Here is a 20,420-nt window from a genome sequence, read left to right as displayed (position 1 = left end):
ATGACAGCAAGCTGACTTTGCACAGCAGGTTTGTGTGAACTTCCACCAAAACAGTGGTTGGCTGCTGCTAAATGGCGCTGTAGAAGATGTCAGCGATCATCAATCGCTGAATCATGGTTAGGTGCACAAATGGAGATGGGCACTACTTGGTACTGGAGTGAATGGGCTCCAAGTTTTGTGCTAAGTTGGTGTTACATTCCTCTATGCATTTTGAAATGTTGACTATACCCTTTCTGACAGAGCCCCTAATGTATCCTGTGCTTTGTTGTGCATTCCTCTGTCGCCTGCCCCAACAAAGTCCCAATCTAACTCCTTTCAGAATCACAGAATTTTACAGGACAGGGGAGGCTGTTCAACCCATTGTGTCTGTAACAGCTCCCAAAAGAACTACCAGCTGGTCCCATTCTCCAAACCTATCTTTGTAGCCCTTTAAATTCATCACTTTCAAGTATGTATATATCCAACTCTCTTTTGAAATCTCGTGTGGAATCAGTTTCCACTTTACTCAGGGAGTTGTTAGGATTCGGAATGGGCTGCCTGGGAAAGAAGTTTCTCTTCATCCCACTCCTAGTTCTCTTGCTGATAATCTTGAAATTGTGACCCCCCACCCCCCACCTCCCAGTTACTGTCCAACTAGTGGAAACAAAATATCCTCCTTTACCCTGTCAAAATTGTTCATCATTTTGAACGCCTCAAGAAGGTCACTTTAGTCTTCTCTGCTCCAAGGTAAACAAGCAAAATTGCAGTAAGCTCCAGACCAAGGACTGGAAAATTTAGATTCAGCTGCCACAGACGCTGGGCTGAATGTCCTGGGCTGTCGGTTTTCTGTTTGTGTCTCTTCTGTGTGACCTCTGTCCAACAGACACTTGCACTCTCTCTTGTCTGCCTGTTCTGGTGGGTCCAAACATCCCTGATGTCTCACTACATGCAGATTGGATCTACAGTCTATTCCTTGGAAACTTCCCAGTTACTTCCCATAACAACACCTCCCCCATGACGTTTTGTCGGTCACACGTTTGTAGAAGCCAAGCCAGGAAGTCTAACATTCACTGCAAGTAAAGGCGTAAGGAGTTTTTAAAAAGAGGTCACAGTGGGAAGTATTAATCCAAATCTCTCCACTTGATCTACCAGCAGTGAATAAGATACCTCTAGAACAGAGGCTTTCCTTTAGTCGTGGGAAATGGACTTCACTGGCAAGAACAGAATTTATTAACCATCTTCCATTGCTCTCACAGATGGAATCCTTGACTGTTTCATTATAGATGGTTTCTGGAATGATAATAGTTCTGCAGGGACTGCATGCCCTAACCCTGTTCTATACCCAACCATTCTGCTAGCAATGCTTTCTTTCGTTATTGCACATAGCTGGGAGGCAATGGCCCAGTGGTATTATCGCTGGATTGTTAATCCAGACACCCAGTTAGTGTTCTGGGGACCAGGGTTCGAATCCTGTCAGGGCAGATGGTGGAATTTGAAATCAATAGAATGAAGATTCAAATGATGACCATGAATCAATTGTCAGGAAAAACCCATCTGGTCCTTTAGGGAAGGAAACTGCCATCCTTACCTGGTCTGACCTACATGTGACTCCAGACCCACAGCACTGTGGTTGACTCTGAACTGCCCTCTGGCCAATTAGGGATGGGCAATAAATGCTGGCCTAGCCAGAGATGCCCTCATCCCATGAAAGTTTATTTTACAGAGGGGAAAGCCTCCATTTCCTGCATCTCCCCCCACCACCCACCTCGCATCTGCACACACGCACTGAGAACCACATGTACAGAAAGCATTTAAAGATGTTGGCAAACACAATGCTCGAAATACTCAGCAGGTCAGGGCAACATCTTTGGGAAGAGAGGGAGTTGGATGAATGTTTCAGGTCAATGGTCTGTTGTCGGATGTGCATGATTTCCTGTAGATGTGGGTCAAGCCAGTTTACTCAACCCTATGCCCCCAGAGCATCTTGCACGTCCTGAGTGATATGCCAGTTTGTTGGTCTTTGAATGAAGCACAAGGTGAACGAATTGTTACATCAAGCACCAGGTAAGTTGTAAACTCAGCCAACTTTATTTTAATAGGAATCCTTGATCCAAAGTGGGGGGCTGCAGCGATGAACCAAATTATAGTTATATAGGAGAGCACATTGACCTTTTCAAGTCACTTAATGAGTGGTGTGGAATGGAGTTTGTTGCAAAAAGTATTTAAAACTTTTCTTGGGCTCATTTCAGCTGTAACCAGTCCATGTTTTGAGGGCCCTTTCGGGGAGGTTGAGCCTTTCTCCAGATTATCGATTGTTGATTCCTGCCCAGCCAAGTAGGGCCAGTTGTTCTCCGATGCTGTAAGTCTGTCGGTGGCGATCAGTAATGTATGTGTTTATTAGCTGGGCAACCAATAAATAGCTCACTAGTTGGCCACAGTTAAAAGAAGGAATGGACCAAGTTCAAGTGATTTCATTGGAAAAAGGATATTGCAAAACAGGTTCCTGAAAGAATTTTTGCATGTGTGCGCCTTTGTCACAATTGACTTGTGAAACCATATACTGATCCACTGAGGAATGTGCCTTTGTCTTTGAATCTGCAGTGTGTCTTCGTGTTGTTGCTTAACAAAATGAAAATGCTTCTGATTTACAGTTCCCAGACCATAGATGACAGTCCTGCGGGCTCTCAAAGCTGTTTTTGTGGAATGTTTTGCAAGCCTACATAATATGAACCTACTGTTCCGAAATGGTTCCATTATACCAGATGTGGGCTGTGATTAACATAAAATGTATTTGTATTTCAATGCACACTTTAATTGAGGAAATGTCTCTGTTTTATTCAATAATGAATGGGAAAGCACATGTTAATTGAGGTATTGGTGTGCTCCAGCAATTACCAATCCATGTCAAAGCAGAGTGCTAAAATGCAGCCGTCAGTTGTAAGACCTCAGTAGGCAACTCTGCTATTAGATTATAGGAATATGTGCCTATTCTATTCTAACCTCTGATTTGCAAGTTAACTCAATATTTTACCTTTTGTGAACATCTGTATCCAGTGGAATTTTGCTTTAAATATAGCAACTGATAGATGCCACGTGAATTATTTTAAAAGTATTTAAAGCTTTTGCAATCACAGGTTATTATTTTTGAGGAATCCACTTGGAAATCAACCTGACAGCTGTGAGGGTGGATTGGAGTGCTGAAGGGAGGCAATATTTTCAATAACATGGATCCCTGATGGTGCACCATGTTTTGTGTAGGGCAGTTGGGGGATGGGGCAAGACATGAACTACAGTTTGGCTTCGCAGATTAGCAGCTGTTGTGCAATGTTGTGGAACTGTGAAGCACTTTTAGGCCTTTTCGCTATGTTAAAGGTGCTATGTAGACATACATTGTTGTTGAATTCAGTCGTCTACAATTGACATACCCTACACCCAATTCAAATTGGTTCTGAGGCCCAATGGAGTGTGCTACCCCAAACCTTTCCTGTCGTCATGATCTGTCTGCTGTGATCATTTATCTGTACCCGATAACGAGTTTCTCACTATTTTGATTTGATTTATTATTGTCAAGGTGCAATGAATTGTTTTGCATGTAGTAAAGGCAGATCATACCATACAAAGTGCATTAGGGTAATAGGACAGGGTGAGGAATAAAATGTGATGCCTGCAGAGAAGGGGCACAAACAGCGAGATCAATATTAGATTTGAAATTTGAGGAGTCCATTTAGAAGTCCAGTAACAGCAGGGAAGAATCTGTTCTTGACCCTACTGGTACGTGTGTTTAAATTTTTGTACCCCCTGCCTGACAGAAGCGATTATAACAGGGTTGGGAGGGGTCTTTGATGTTGGCTGCCTTCGCAAAGCAGCAATAAGTGTAGATGGAGTCAATGGATGGAAGGTTGGCTTGCGTGAACCATTGATAACTGCCTGTGACATGCTCCCCAATAAAATGTGCTGCTCTTAAGCAGCTTTTAATTGCTTCCAAGTGACTCTGCAAGTAAAATTGAAAAGTGCTGTAATCTTTTTATAATCCACGTCACATTATGCTTCAGTCTTTAAAAAAAGAGGTTGAGGTATAATGCCCTTTGTAACATGCTGGATATTTTAATTCCATTAAAACCTGACTCATTCAAAGTGAATTCAAAATTTATAGAAAAGATTTTGTCTCAAATACTTCCATAACTATAAACTAGTTTCAAATGAGACCACAAAAAAATTCTTCTTTACGAGATCTTGTGTACAAGTCCACTAATGACAGACTTTTTGAAGTGCTTTTGATATAATCATTCTGTTTGTCATCAAGTACCTCAGAGTTAAGGTGTGCAATAAATGCATGTTTATTTTCCAATTAATTGTGAAGGAGATGAGGAAAGTTTGTATTTATATAGTGCCTTTGACCTTCTCAAGACATCCCAAATTGCATTACGTCCCTCTAAATGCTTTTGAAAGTGACTTCTTGTAATGTAGGAAATACAGCAACCAACTTGTGCAATTGTCATGTTCAGCTCATCTGGAGAGTTGGCTACCTCATAAAGCTACTCTGCTCACAGTTTACGTGGGAAGATAACGTTTAGACATTTTTCTTAAGCTAGTCCTCCATTAAAATAGAACTGTTGGTGATTAAATAGTGTTCCTTGGTCTGTGATTATATAAAGTTTGCGCTGACCTACAAAATTCCATTTCATTTTAGTTCTATTAAGTGATTGAAGATTATCCGGGGAATAAAAAACTTGATTAGTTGCTGGCTGTTGGTATTTTCTTTTCAACTCATTCATGGGATGTGGGTGTCACTGGCAAGGCCAGAATTTAATGCCCATTCGCAATTGCCTTTGAACTGAGCACTTGCCAGGTCACATCAGAGGGCAACTTCGGAGGCAGCCACGTTGCTGTAGATCTAGAGTCTCTCACAGACCAGACCAGGTAAGTTTAGCAGATGTTGTTTCCTAACAGATTAGCACACCAGGTGGGTTTATATTACAATTGTTAGTTTCACGGTTACTGAGACTAGCTTTTTTTCTTTACGAATTGAACTTTTTGATTGTATTAAAATTGCAGCAGCTGAGACGGGATCCAGAACTTTCCTTCAAATGGTTTCTTCGTGTTTTGCAGGTATATGTCGGGTGAATCGATCAACTCTTTCTGCAGTGACGGTGCTCTTTCACCCAGCATTTCAAGTTTGGCCACCTCGTTCATTCCCATCCCTCCTAGTATTCCTCAACTGGCAAGACAGCAACTGTGTCGAACAACAAGACGTAATTCTCCCTGCTCACTTCCTGGTCGCCTAAACCGAGCCCTGTCATTGGGCACCATCCCATCCCTGACAAAGACAGGTTAGTGACTGTTTGGAAATTGTATTGGGGAGAACTTAATGCACATTTTTTCTCATGATCACTGCTGTTGGTATTGAGCACTGTTGTAGCAGTACACTCAGGCTTCCTTTTTCCTGACAATGTAGTCCAAAGAAATGTCAGGCTCTGGGTTCACCCTCTTGGTACACTTTCACCTTCTGTTGTGTTTCCTTTGGACTTTATTAATTTCCATCATCCAATTCAAAGATTATGAGCATTTTGTAGCTGTCTTGGCACCCTCCCTCCTGTCATTCTCTCTCTCTTTTTTTTTCTTTCTCTCTTTTTTTTCTCTTTTTTTCTCTTTTTTTTGCTCTCTTTTTTCTTTCTCGCGCGCGCGCTCCCAGTTCTCCCTAGCGCGTCCTCTCTCCCTTCCTGGAGTTACAGTAGGTTTGAATCCACTTTGTCAGTTCATGCTTGCATGTCCTCATTTGTGTTATATCAATATAAACACAGAGAGCAAAGAGTGGGTCTTTCAAAATGATCATTTTAATTCACTAACTTGTAATTTGCTAAATTTTCCAAAGTTTAAAAATGTACATAGCAGATCAGTAATCTGAGGTAACTTGACGTGCCTGGATTAAAAATACTGCATGATAACATTGCACAAAGTGTTAAGGTGTTTTTTTTTTACAAATCAGTTTGTGAATAAAACTGCTTTATATTCCTACAAGAGACGTATGTGCTGCTCACTAGGCAGCATTTATTGCCCATCCCTGATTGCCCAGAGGGCAGTTAAGAGTCAACCACATTGCTGTGGGTCTGGAGTCACATGTAGGTTAGACCATGTAAAGATGGCAGTTTCCTTCCCTAAAGGACATCAGTGAACCAGATAGGTCTTTACAACGTTTGACAATGGTTATATGGCCGTCATTAGGAAAGCTTTATTTGTTGATTTGCTTTTTAATTAATTTAAATCCAGCGAACTCCCGTGGTGGGATTTGAACCAGGTCCAAGAACATTAGCTTAGGGTTCTAATTCAGTGACATCACCACTACACCATCACATCCCTTTATTATTCCCATCACCAGCTCTCCGTTTACAGTATTCATGTTTCAAGAAGTCTGAACAATGCTGCCTTCTCAAATACAGTTAGGGATTGGTAACTGCTTGGATCCTCAGAATGTATTCTTTATTTAAAAAAATGCCGTTGACCTCACAATGATGAACTAGTGGTCCAGAGACACATGAACCTAACAGCTGAGGTCCATAAAATCTGGAATGAAAAGCAAGTTCCTGTAATGGTGACTGTATTAGTTACTGCACTGTTGTTAAAAACTCAACGTGTTCACTAATGTCCATTGGGAAATGAAAATGGCTGTCCCTACCTCACCTGGTATAAGTGTGACTCCAGGCTGACAACTTCGGTCTTTACTGGCCTCGGAAATGGTCGAGCATCCCACTTTTTTGATTTTATTCAAGAAGACAGCTTGCCATCACCTCCTCAAGCTTTTTTAACAATGCGATGAGTGTTATTTACTGCCAATCTACCTCCTTGGCACAGAAAATTAACAATTATAAATGTGGAATCTCATTTCCCTCAGACTTCAATTACTGGAGATTTGTAAAGCAAGATTTGAAATCAGTAGCAGTTTCTACTTTTCCTTTCTTTTACTTTCACTGAATCCCAGGCAATCAGGGATGGGCTGTCAATACTGATCTTGTTAGTGATGGCTACATCCTGTGCCTGAATGTTATATGGAGAAAAAGAGTGTAGATGATGAGGTGTGTAATAGATGTTTGCACTCTCTTAGCTGTGAACCTGAAATGGGGGGAGCTACAAGACATTGGGTAAGTGCAGAGGGTAACACTGATGTCTCATTCTTTCAGACAGCCCAGAAACAATGACTCTAGTTGTCTCCTCCTGTACTGTATGGTTGTTGCTTTTATATTCAGTGGGGAGCAACGCCAAAGTTTTATGCTCATCCTTAACTGCTCTTGAGATGATTGTGTGAACCACCATCTTGAACTAATGCAGTCCACTCCCTGCGGTTAGAGAGGGACTTGCAGGATTTTGATCCGTTGACAGTGAAGGAACAGTGATAAACTTCCAGGTCAGGATGGAGATTGGCTTGGAGAGCAACTTGCAGGTGCTGGCGTTCCCATGTATCTGCTGCCCTCCTCCTAGAAAGTTTTATATCTGCAAGTTTGGAAGTTGAGTGAGTTGATGCATTTATTTTTTAAGATGAATCAGACTGCCACCATTGTTTAGCTGATGCAGTTACAAATGTTTAACAAGGTGAATACAATCCCATTCAAGTGGTTGCTTTGTCCTGGATGGTGTCAAACTTCTTGAGTGTTGTTAGAGCTGCACTCATCCAGATAATTGTGGCATATTCCATCGCACTCCTGGCTTGTGCCTTGTGGATGGTGCACAGGTTTTGGGGAGACACTTGCTGCGCAGTTCCCAGCTTTTTAACCTGCTCTTATAGCCACAGAATTTGTGGTCAGTCCAGTTACGTTTCCAATCAGTGGGCAATTTGGCAACGGTAATGCCATTGAATGTCAAGGAGAGACAGTTGGAATCCCTCTTGTTGACGATGGTCATCAGTAGCACATGTGTAACACAAATGCTGCTTGCCACTTGTCAACCCAAGTCTGGATTGTTGTCCAGGTCTTTGTGCTGTAGGCCATGCTGCTTTTTTTTTAGAAATCACTGCAACTGGTGTCCAGGTGGGGGAATCCGCAATAGGGAGTACGTGACATTTGTTCTATTTTGTATTCTTTGTCCTGCTGTGCCAAGTAAAAACGTTCACAATGTATGAAAGACTTTGCAATCTCCTATCTCTACCCAGCTTGATCTTGTTCAGTTACACAATAGCATTCTCATACCCTCAACTTGTTCTATCTACAGACTTGCTTTAATTTAAGGGCATCTTTCATTAATAAGAAAGTGGAATTTCAGATTCCCAGAATGTAGAAGGCCCTTTGTTTTCCATTATGTTTTGTGCGTATGAGGAACCTTGTTGGATTTAGACACCATATAACAATTTTCCACATGTTATCACAGGGCAGCACGGTGGCTTTGTGGTTAGCACTGCTGCCTTGTAGTGCCAGGGCCCCGGGTTCGATTCCAGCCTTAGGTTACAGTCTGTGTGACTGTCTGACCCTGAGCGTATCCCTATTCCCATCCCCGTGTCTGTGTGGGTTTCCTGTGGGTCCTCCAGTTTCTATCAGCAGTCACAAAGATGTGTACATTTGGTGGATTGGCCATGGAAAATGGCCCATAGTGTCTAGGAATGTGCATGTGAGGTGGGCCAGCTGTGGGAAATGCAGGGTTTCTGGGCTGGGGTGTGAGGGGCTGGGTCTGGATGGAATACTGTACAGAGGGTTGAAGTGGACTTGGTTGGCCACTTTCCATCCTGTAAGAATTCTATTTTCAATTTTTCGTTTAATCTGCAAAATACTCTCATTCTGTCTCCCGCTGCCCCTGCCATAACCCATGACCAGCCCTCAAATGAAGTTTTTTAAAATTGTTTTGTTTTTAAACAGGATTTCACTTTTACCCATGTTTTTATAATGTATTTGATATTTGTTTCTATATGTAATGTTTCTGCGTGTAATGCAATCTGCCTGAGGTTTGTTATTACTTATAGAGTCATATAGCATGGAAACCTTTCGGTCCAACTAGTCCATGCCGAACATAATCCCAAACTAAACTATTCCCACCTGCCAGCTCCTGGCCCATAGCCCTCCAAACCTTTCCTATTCATGTATCTATCCAAATGACTTTTAACTGTTGTGATTGTACCAGCATCCACCACTTCCTCAGGAAGTTCATTCCACACGTGAACCACCCTCTGTTTTTTAAAAAAAAAAAAAAAAATTTGACTCTTGCACCTTTTTTAAATCTGTCTCCTCTCGTCTTAAAAATGTGCCCCCTAGTCTTGAAATTCCCATCTTGGGGAAAAGACAACTACCATCACCTCTATCTATACCTCTCATTATTGTATAAACTTCTATCATGTCGCCTGTCAGCCTGCTATGCTCCATTGGGAAAAGTCCCAGCCTATCCAGCCTTTCTTTGTAACTCAAACCTTCCATACCCAGCAACATCCTGGTAAATCTCTTCTGAACCCTCTCCAGCTTAATAATATCCTTCCTATAACAGGGCGACCAGAACTGAAAACAGTATTATAGAAGAGGCCTCACCAATGTCCTGTACAACCTCAACATTACGTCCCAACCCCTATACTCAAAGAACTGAGCAATGAAGGCAAGCGTGCCAAATGCCTTTTTAACCACCCTGTCTATACGTGAAGCAAACTTTACAGAATTATGTACCTGCACCCCTAGGCCCCTCTGTTCTACAACACTACCTAAGGCCCTACCCTTGGTTATTGTACCAAAAGCAATACCTCGCATTTATCCAGATTGAACTCCATTTGCCATTTTTCAGCCCATTGAGCCATTTGATCAAGATCCCTTTGTAATCTTAGAAAACCTTCTTCACTGCCTATAATGCCACCAATTTTGGTGTCATCTGCAAACTTTCTAACCATGCCTTCTATATTCTCATCTAAATCATTTATTTAAATGACAAACAAAAGAGGACCCAGGACCGATGCCTGTGGAACACCGCTGGTCACAGGCCTCCAGTGTTTTTGTTTCATACTTTTTAAAATTAGTACTTTGCAAATACTACATAGGAAAAATAAGATGAAATATAACAACTGTAAATGGTAATTATGCCAAATCTCAGAACTTGCTCCAAACAAACAGCAATTATAAAAGCTATATTAAAATAAAGAAAGCACTTTGAGATGACAGTTTAGGTTTAAGAAATATGTTGACACTTGAGTAAGAGATTAATTCAAAGCAGTATTGTCTGGCCCTGAAAGAATTCCCTTTAACATATTGGATACCTTAATCTCTGATGTTTTTTCTTAGTGTGTTCTAAGTCTGCATTGTCAGGGTGTACTACATATGGCCACGTGACATTCAAATTTCACAGACTAAAGTTTTGGTCCAAAGGAAGTTGGGGGTGGGGGAGGTTAACTTTTTACTTTAGTAACGTTTTGGTGGGACTAAATTCCAGCTTCAATCATCGCCTCACAATCACAGAGTTCCCAGGTCACAGACTGTCCCCAAGAGCCATGAGAATGGGGCCAGAACAGAATGCAGCCACCTTCAGTTCGGTGCCACTCTCTGATGCTGTCAGGCCAGTTTAGACCAGGATGAGCTTTATGTCAGTGACGAACAGGTCAAAAGCACAAAGAACTTTGGCTAGAGGTCGGAGGTCGACTCGCTTGTGAGATCAGCAATGTGCAACTATTCGTATAAATGGTGGCTGAATGGTTTCACAATTCTCTTTGCAGCTTTAAGGAAGTAGGGAATGCCAGAGAACATGGCAGTGAAAGTTGTTGCTGTCCAATGGTTGTAGTTGTGCCTGAGCTAGTCAGGGTGCGTTTGTGTAGTGCCTTTAATATATGTCCCATGGTGAGAGTCGGGAATAAAATTGGACAGTGAGCCATGTGAGGGGCTATTAGACCACGTGATCAAAATCTTGGCCAAAAAGGTGCATTTTTCATAGAACATAGAACTGTACAGCACAGTACAGGCCCTTCAGCCCACGATGTTGTGCTGAACTTTTACCCTAAACCTAAGGTCTATCTTACCTCCACCCCTACCTTTTAAGGACTGGCTTATGAGAGAGGAGAGAAAAAGATCATCAGTAACGATGAGAGACACGTGTCCAGAATTTAGGGACGAGGCAGCTGACTATACGGTTGCCATTGCTAGAACAGTTTAAGTTATAAATTAAAGTTAACGAAAGATATACTGGCATTGGAGACAACCCAGAGAAAGTTCTCGAGGTTGATCCTGGTTGTGGAGGGATTATCTTACGAGGAGAGGTGTAGTGGGTTGGATCTGTGTTCATTGAAGGTTAGAAGAAAGAGAGGTGATATTATTGAAATATACAAGATTCTTAGGGGACTTGGCAGAGTAGATGTGGAAAGGTTGTCTCCCCTTGTAGGAGAGTCCAGGAGTAGTAATCTCAGAGACATAATCTCAGAATAAGGTGGTCGCACATTTAAACAGAGACAAGGAATTTTTTTCTGAGGATCATGAATCTGTGGAATTCTTTACCACAGAGGGCTGTCAAGGCTGGGTCATAGGTAAATGGGACTCGGTGTGAGTAGCAGCAACTGCTGGAGAAATTTGGCAGGTGTGGCAGTATCTGCAGAGAGAGAAACGGCTAATGTTGCGAGTCTGATGTGACTTCCTCTAAATATTAATTCTGTTTCTCTCTCCACACGTGCTGACAGACCTAGCACTTTGTTTTTATTTCAGATTTCCAGCATCCGCAAAATTTTGCTTTTCTCACACGGGCAGCAGAGTTTCAAATTTGTGGATGTCACAATGTGGGAGAACAGCGCATTGGAAGAATCGAGACTAGAGGCAAAGTGATATGACTGAGGTTTCAGTGGCAGCTAAGCAGAGGCAAGGGTGTTGTTGGCTGATTTTATTGAGGTGGAAATAAGCAAGGTTAGTGCTGGTGTGGATAGATGGTAGGAATTGCAACTTGTGGTCAAACAGGTTAAGAACAGCCTGGCTTACAGCCAGGAAGCTACTAAAGAGAAGGGTGGAGTCCATGACTCAGTTTGGGACAGGGACACTGAATAATGACCTCTTCCCAAAATTAATTGGAGGCAGTTTTTACTCCTCCAGCTCTGGAGGCTAAGCAAGCAATAAACCAGTTTCTAAACACAAAAGAAGGTTGCAAGAGGAATGACTAAAAAAGAGTATAATAAGGTTGTAGACCTACTTGGCAAGCTGGTGGGTTTAAAGGTGAAGTGGGTTGTGAGGCACAGATCCAGAAGTTTCAGGGTGCTATCCTTGTTGGTGCTGTTGGTGTCGTGGGGTGCCTGTATTGCCCAATACATCAAGAAAGCTAATGCACTACTAGCAGATACCGATACTGACACCTACCAACAGATGGCAATAGACCTAACACCACAGTTAGAGAACCAGATTAAAAGAATCCTGAATAAATTACACAATTTAGGAGATATCAGCAAAACAGACTACCAAAAAATGAAGCCAGAGGGATCTAACACACCCCGCTTCTATGGACTCCCTTAGGTACAAAAGCCAGGGGTCCCCTTTAGACGCATTGTCTCATTACCAGGCACGCCAATATATAGACTAGCCAAAGAACTACACTGGTAACTGAAATACCTACTTGACAACACTACTGAGTCCTCCCAAGAATTCCTCAACAATATCAAGGACACCAGGATAGAAGAGGACGAGATAATGGTATCCTTTGACGTAATAGCACTATTTACATCCATAAATATCGAACTGGCCAAAGAGACAATTGCCACACTGCTGGACGAATCAGGAAGGCAGACACCCCATGACACTGACATCATCAACAAGGACAGTGCCCTGAAGCTGCTAGATCTGTGCCTCACAACCCACTCCACCTTCAACGACCGTATATTCAAACAAATCAATAGAACACCACTGAGATTCCCAATATCAGGACTGATTGTAGAAGCGGTAATGGAAAGGTTAGAACGAATAATGCTCCAAACTATACCACCCAAATTCTGGGTCCGCTATGTCGATGACACCTTTGTGATTATTGAACGCACAAGACTAGAAGAAACTCACCAACACATAAACAGTTATCGTCATCGGAATAAAATTCCTAAAAAGAGAAGAGAACAATAACTGACTATCCTTCTTAGACATACTGGTAGAATGTAAGAACTCCAGACTAGCATATACAGAAAGACCACACATACGGGCCAGATACTTAATTACACCAGCAACCACCCCAACACCCATAAGCAGAGCTGCATCAGGACATTATCCAAATGAGCCACAACCCACTGCAACAACCCGGAATTGCACAAAGCAGAAGAGGAGCACTTATTAAGGAGTTTTTGAAAGGAATGGATACCCAAAAAGCACAATCCGCCATTACCTCTGCGACAGACCACAACAAGAAGACAACACGACCAGACATGCTAGTCACCCTACCGTACATCAGAAAGATTTCAGAGATGACCACAAGACTACTCAGACCCCTGAGTATCGGGGTAGCTCACAAACCAACCACCCTGTGACAGCTACTGACAAACATAAAGGATCCCATTCCACACAAACAAAACTGGGATAATATACAAAATACCACACAAGGACTGTGAGAAGCACTACATAAGCCAAACTGGAAGAAAACTGACAATAAGGATACACAAATACCAACTAGCCACCAAGAGACACGACCAATTCTCACTGGTCTCAGTACACACCGACAAAGAAGGACACAAATTTGACTGGGACAACACATCCATAATAGCACTAGCCAAACAGAGACATGCCAGGGAATTCCTGGAGGCCTGGCAGTCCAAACAGAACTCCATCAACAAACGCATTGAACTGTGCCCGATATACAAACCACTGAAAAACAGAACCGGAAGTTGACCAACCATCCCAGCAAACTGAGGCATGTAAATAACAGAACACCAACGCTTCACTGTAGGCACACTGACGATGTTACCTAGCAGGGTGACGAAACATTTGCAACCAAACACATTGGCTCGGCGAGCAAGTCTACAAACTCATCCACAACCCGAGCTACAAATCTTTTCAAAAACTTTAAGCAGAGTATCATCAATGCACGTGTGGAAACTGACACCTCAATTTTAGATGCTGCTTCTGAGGCAAAGCAATAGATGAAGCTGTGTACCCCGAGGGTAGATAGACCTTTAGGAGTGGACAAGTGTCTCATATCATACAATGGGATATTGCCTGGGAGAAACTGAAGCATCCTGCCAGGTAGGATATGGCCTCCACTAAGAGACAAGAGAGGCTTGGTCTCCATGGAAGAGAGATGTTTGAGGGGAGATTTGATAGTGGTATTTAAACTATTGAAAGGTTTTGATCAGTTTAATGAAGAGAAACTGTTTCCACTGGCTGCAGGCTCAGTAACCAGGTGACAATTCAGGCAATTTTGTTTTTTTGTCCGTTCTGTGTTCTCCTATTAACCAGATGAATGACTTCAGCATATATATTCTTTCAACTGTCTAATGTTTTGAGTGTGGAGAAATAACTATGATTTAACTAGTAGGATGAGATATTGTCCCTCAGAAATGATCAAAGAGTTGCTCTTTACAATGATGTAACTTACTGGAAACCGAACCGCACTATTCCCAAAGTTGTCTTGTTAAAAAGATTAATCAAATTGTCAAAAGTCTCTAATTTGCCTGACACACTCCAGTTAAAAGAAACCACTTACCAGGCTTCTGTACTTATCAAGCAAACAACTGTTTGTTGCAAACTGGTTGTCTCTAACTGACTGCTGGAATGAAACACAAATTGCTAACATATTATTTTCTGTAACTTATCTCTGCCCCTTTTAAGATGTTCCCATACACATACAAACAAACTTGCAAAGAGGCAAGACAGACACAAGTATTATGGGTGGGGAAGGAGCAAACGGTTAGTGAAACACAGTTCTGGCAGCAGTCCACGTGGAGGTGATGTTTTCCTTCCGCATCATTTTGACTCTTTGAGGATATGAGGTTGTGGAAACACCAATTCTCACTCACGTTCACCAGTTAAGGATCCATCCTTTCAGTGTCTCTGATTTTTCCCTTTCAAGAAGAGAATTTGCAAAGTGAGAAAATGAATAGCTAGCTACTCCGGTAGAGATAATAAGGACTGCTGATGCTGGAGTCAGTGATAACACAGTGTGGAGCTGGAGGAACACAGCAGGCCAGGCAGCATCAGAGGAGCAGGACCCTTCTTCAGAAAATAGCTGCTCTAGTATTTACTTTGACTTGTTCATTCTCAGACGGAGATGATTTCTCTTTGGCAGGCTGGATGTTTCTGCCATATTGTCCAAACACACAATAACAATATTTAAAAGTCATCTGGATGGATACGTGAACGGGAAGGGTTTGGAGGGATCTGGGCTAAATGCTGGCAAATGGGACTAGATTAATTTAGGATATGTGGTCGGCGTGGACAAGCTGGACTGAAGGGTCTGTTTCCGTGCTGTATGTCTCTATGACCGAAACTGTAGCCACTCGCCCAGGAATCAGTCAAGAGGTTGTTACTGTGCGAGTCCTCCCAGATATGCACAACTGGTTGAAAATTCAATCAAAAGTTTGTCACTGAGCAAAACTATCCCTGGACACGCAACCATGGAGCCGAGGTGTTTATCATAGTTGTTAAATAAGACAACATCATATTTAAATGCACAAGGGGTCCTGGTGACGGTGACGCTCTCGCGCTCGCTCGCTCTCTGTCTGTCTCTGTTTCTGTTTCTCTCTCTCCCCCCCCGTCTCTCTCTCCCCCCCCCCCTCTCTCTCCCCCCCCCTTCTCTCCCCCCCCCCCGTCTCTCTCTCCCCCCCGTGTCTGCTTCTGCCCTCCTTCAGTTTGAAGCTGTATCATTTCCCATTTTTAAGTCCCAGTCCAAAAAAGGAGTCTTTACAGTCATATGTTTAGCAAAGAGTCCTGATTTCTGATCAGCTAAAAGGCAAAATGTAGTTTTTCTATGAAGGGCTGTGTGATTTGAGGCTTAGTGTACAACAGAGGTTCACAGTTTTGAATTTATCTCAGATTCTTGGCAGTTTTTCTCAGGCCGTAGAGGGGTGAGGTGGGGGAGATGGTGGTGGTTTCAGTATGTGTGACATAGAGAATGGCTTCCTTGTTTGCTCTAATTAGTAAAACGTTTGTCAATATATGTTAATGCTTTACACGACACTATAGCAGTAAAAGTAGGGCCAGTTTGAATATGAAGATCAGGTTTCAAAACCTGCACACATTTATAGCCAAATGTGCCACAGAATCCTGCTTCTATTCCTCCAGCACCTTGCGAGCATGATGAGATGAGTTTGATGTAATATTAGCTCCCTTTTTTTAGAAACAAAAATCACCTGCCCTGAGTGTGCAGAAGCTCAGTGAAGGAAATGTTGCTTTATGTTGAGATTCATTTCTTAATACTTTGTTGATTTAAATTAAAAATGAAACAGCTTATAACATAAAATTATGATTTGACCACACAAGAGGCTCGTAATTGTATCAGGAGCTTTGCCAAGAATTGCAGTAAATAATTTGGAATTTGTCTTCGTACCAGATTCTGATTGGTCCCGCTGCTACATTCTTTACAAATAGGTTACAGTGATGCTTGGTGAACTTTACTTTAAGCATTGTCATTTGTTTGATGATCTTTTGTAAAGTTTGTGCTTTTTACAATTTACAAATCTACGAATCAGGAGCATGTGTAGGCCATTCAGCCCCTTAAGCTTGTTCCTCCCTTCAGTAAAGGCCTGCCTAATTTGATAGTAACCTCATCTACATTCTTGCCTAATCCTGACAACCTTTCAACTTTTGCTTAACAAGAAGCTACCTACTTCAGCTTTGAAAATACTCCCAGACTCTGCTTCCACCGCCTTTTCCAGAGAGAGAGTTCCAAAACCTCAAAAGCCTCAGAGAAACTTCTGCCTCATCTTGAATTTAAATGGTGACCCCTGATTTTTAAACATTGACCTCGTTCCGAATTCTCCCACAACAGGAAGCATTCTCTCCACATGTACGCTGTCATGTTACTTCAGGATGTTTTTTATTTCAATCAAGTCACTTATTATTATTTTGAACTCAAGCCTAGCTTATCCAGCCTTTCCTTATAAGACATCCCAGTCTTGTTCAAGTGAACCTCTTCCAACTGAATCTCTGTACTTGTCACTTGTTAGGTTCGGATTGAGTTAGGCTCAGTTTGATCGGCCACGCAATCAAAAAATAAAATTCTGACCACCTTGAAGTGTTCTATTAGATGAATGGTGAAGACCTAATGAACAGCAATTTATTGTGGGTGCTAATTCTAATTGCAAAGTGTTAAATAATTTAGACGGCACTGGCTGTAATTTCATTGTTTTATTTGATCTCTTTGACGCAACAGGCTCACTGTTCTCCTCAGTGTGGTGCAGGCATCTTATTAGTTCAGAATGAGGAACATAGGAACATTGTTAGAAGAACTGAAATGATCCCCTAGTTTTGGACCAGCCTTTAATCCTGTCCAAATATTCACAACAAAAGCATAGATTCATAAAGTTGTACAGTATGGAAACAAACCCTGCAGTCCAACCCATCTGTGCCAACCAGATATCCTAAATTGATCAAGGACCCATTACATATTGAGGGTTTTCACCAACCCTCAGAGCATCCCATCTAGACCCATTCCCCTATAACCCACCTAATCTACACATCCCTGAACGCTACGGGCAATTTAGCACGGCCAATCCACCTAGCCTGCACATCTTTGGACTGTGGGAGGAAACTGGAGCGCCCGGAGGAAACCCACGCAGACACGGGGAGAATGTGCAAACTTCACACACACAGTCGCCCGAGGGTGGAATTGAACCCAGGTGCCTGGCGCTGTGAGGCAGCAGTGCTAACCACTGAGCCACCGTGCTGCCCCCAGCCACCATGCATCTGGAATGCATAAAGCTCTGGTAAAATGCCCAGGTTATTTTCCTAAAATGAAAAATAAATACATTTCTTGTGTTTTTTTTCTGACCTATATCGCCTGTCATTTCTTAGAGGGTAGGAGCTAATCGACATGCAATTAAGAATGCATGTAAACTGCCCTTGACAGTCACGTTCTAACATCAGGGCTTCCCTGTTATAACTCACCTCCCTGGAAAATGGTACTTGAGCAATACATGTAAAGAGAAACTGGATTTGTAGCAGCATCTTAACACACCAGCTGTAATCTACGCAGCATCAGTGCCTCATGAGATTGAAAATTGCCAGAAGAGTCCTTGGTCATCAACAAATTTATATATATCTCAGGGCTGAATTAATTCATTAAAACTAAGTGCACAACAAAACACCACCATTGAAAGTTACAAAAACAGAAATTGATGGTAAAACTTAACAAGTATGGCAGAAGCTGTGGAGTGAGAAAGAGTTAATGTTTTGAGTCCAATGATCCTTCATCAGAACTTTTTGTTTTAGATCTTCAGCATCCACAGTGCTATGTTTTAAATCACTGAGAGTTATTTCTGCTGAATGTTGAATGGAAACCTGCTGTGAAAATCCTTAATGAATTAATCATATTCTTGAGACACAGGTGAAAATGAAAGTGATAGAGATTCTGCTCTGCAATATTTTTTTGTCCAGTAATTTCAGAGTGAGCTGGTCTACAACCAGTTGCTGTACATTTCTGAAGCTGCAGTCTTCTGTGTGCTGCCTGTTGTTGCTGCCTGCTGCCTCTGGGAGGCAGAATTGAGATCTAGTCAGGGCAGCATTATGAGAGGGGCCTTTGGCTTTTGCTGCAAGCGTTGTTATAATACCTGTTAAACTCTAATTGTGATTTTTTTTGTTACATTTCTGCTATTGTCTTTATCACATTTCACAACTTTTCTGACTTGCACTGACTACATACACAATGCATATGATGTGTGACTAATGCAGAAAATAATACACAGTGGATTGAGAGCAATTTGTCATTTTCTGTGAATTCCGATCATACCAGAAAACCATTCCAACTATTAAAAAAAAAAAAATTGATAAGAAATACTTCTATTAGCTAGTTGGATTGTGATTCCCACGATTAGAATGTGAGCCAGATTGAGTCAGAGCTTCTCTGTGAAGTAGTTTGGGGATGTCCTGAGATTGTGAAAGGTGTTACAGAAATGCAAGTTTCTCTTTACTCAGGAATTCTAACTTAAAATAATATTTGCAGCTGCAAAAGCAAGTTCCTGTGGATGCTGGAAATCTGAAATGCAAACAGCAAACACTGGAAATGGTCAACAAATGATGGGGCATCTTTGCTGACAGAAACAGAGTTAATATTTCAACTGCAACATTAATAGTCTGCTTCTCTGTGTGTATGCTGCCTGGCCTGTTGAGTATTTCCAGCATTTTCTGTCCTTGTGACCGAACACGGATTGTCCGATTTTATAATCGCATCCTTTCTTGTGTGTCATTGCGTGCAAGTTGGCTGCACGTTTCTTGTATTACAGCAGTGACTACCCTTTAAATGCACTTCTTCAGCTGCCAAGTGATTTGGAAGACTCAGGTTGTGAAAGGTGTTAAACAAATAAATAAGTGTGGCTCCTCTTTCCGTGGAACCGACATGTGTCTGATATTGAATCGAGTGGTGATGGAGGTAGGGGAGAAGGAGGGAGTGGGCATTAGTTTATTAACGTGTCCTGCACCTGACATTTTTTTAATAGTCAGGTATATACATGTTGAGAGACACACGTCGTCATCCCAGACGAGTTGAAACAGATATTTGGGGGTGGTAGGGGTTTGTAACGGTATGGTGAAAAAGTGTCCCTGCACAGCAACTAAACCTTTTTTGCTCATGCTGCTGACTAATATGTGCTTAGGCAAGCTATGTTTTTTTTTGAGACAATCTAAAAGATCATCACTTTACTACAGATTCTGTTAGCTCAACACATTGAATTCTGGGTTTTTTTTTGCTGCTTTGTTTTTGAATTTTCAACCCTCTGGGATCCAAGCCAAGCTGACAGATAAATGATCGAGTTGGATAAATGGTGGTACTGGTGCATGCTGAGGCAGACACATATATGTGGGTCAGTTTTCAGTCACTCTCAATTCGTTGACTATGACTAATGTGATGTAAACTCAACACTTTTTGTGTTCACCTCTATAAAAGTGTGCAGGCAGGCAGATCTGAACAATATTATGTCATTGCTCTTTTGCAGAAGTTAATTCAACCAAAACATTTTTCTTTTTGAACCCAGTGCTTCTGTAACATTGATCCACATTCCCATCCAAGTCAAAATGAAACCTGTGTTCTTGCTTATTAAAGGCTCAGTGCTTATTTGGACAAAACCGAACCCTCCCTTATGGCCCATGTTGCTGAATCAATGGTTAACTGCACTCTGCAAACCAGGAACACCCTTGATTTGACCACATGCCTGTTCAAGGATGGTTGTATTAAGGCTTTGACACCCCCTGGGTCAGGGAGGGGAAGCCAATCTATTGCTCCTACTGTTGATGTTATCGACTAACACTTGGGACAGGTACAAAAACAGAAGTTGTTGGAAAAGCTCAGCAGGTCTGGCAGCATCTGTCAAGAAAAATATCAGAGTTAACATTTTG

General features: G+C 42.0%; 1 protein-coding gene across 3 annotated transcripts in view; it reads left to right on the top strand.

Moving 5' to 3' along the window:
* Positions 1-20,420, top strand: part of tmem201 (transmembrane protein 201) — a 107,867-nt gene that overhangs the window by 68,391 nt on the left and 19,056 nt on the right. For all 3 annotated transcript variants that reach the window (XM_048615272.1, XM_048615270.1, XM_048615271.1), the window contains exon 7: positions 5,089-5,309. In XM_048615272.1, coding sequence (XP_048471229.1) covers positions 5,089-5,309 — 221 coding nt within the window. The remainder of the gene's footprint in view (positions 1-5,088; positions 5,310-20,420) is intronic.

The sequence above is a fragment of the Rhincodon typus genome, chromosome 31 (assembly GCF_021869965.1).
Source record: "Rhincodon typus isolate 14 chromosome 31, sRhiTyp1.1, whole genome shotgun sequence".
Classification (NCBI taxonomy): Eukaryota; Metazoa; Chordata; class Chondrichthyes; order Orectolobiformes; family Rhincodontidae; genus Rhincodon; species Rhincodon typus.
This window is presented reverse-complemented; position numbering and strand designations above follow the sequence as displayed.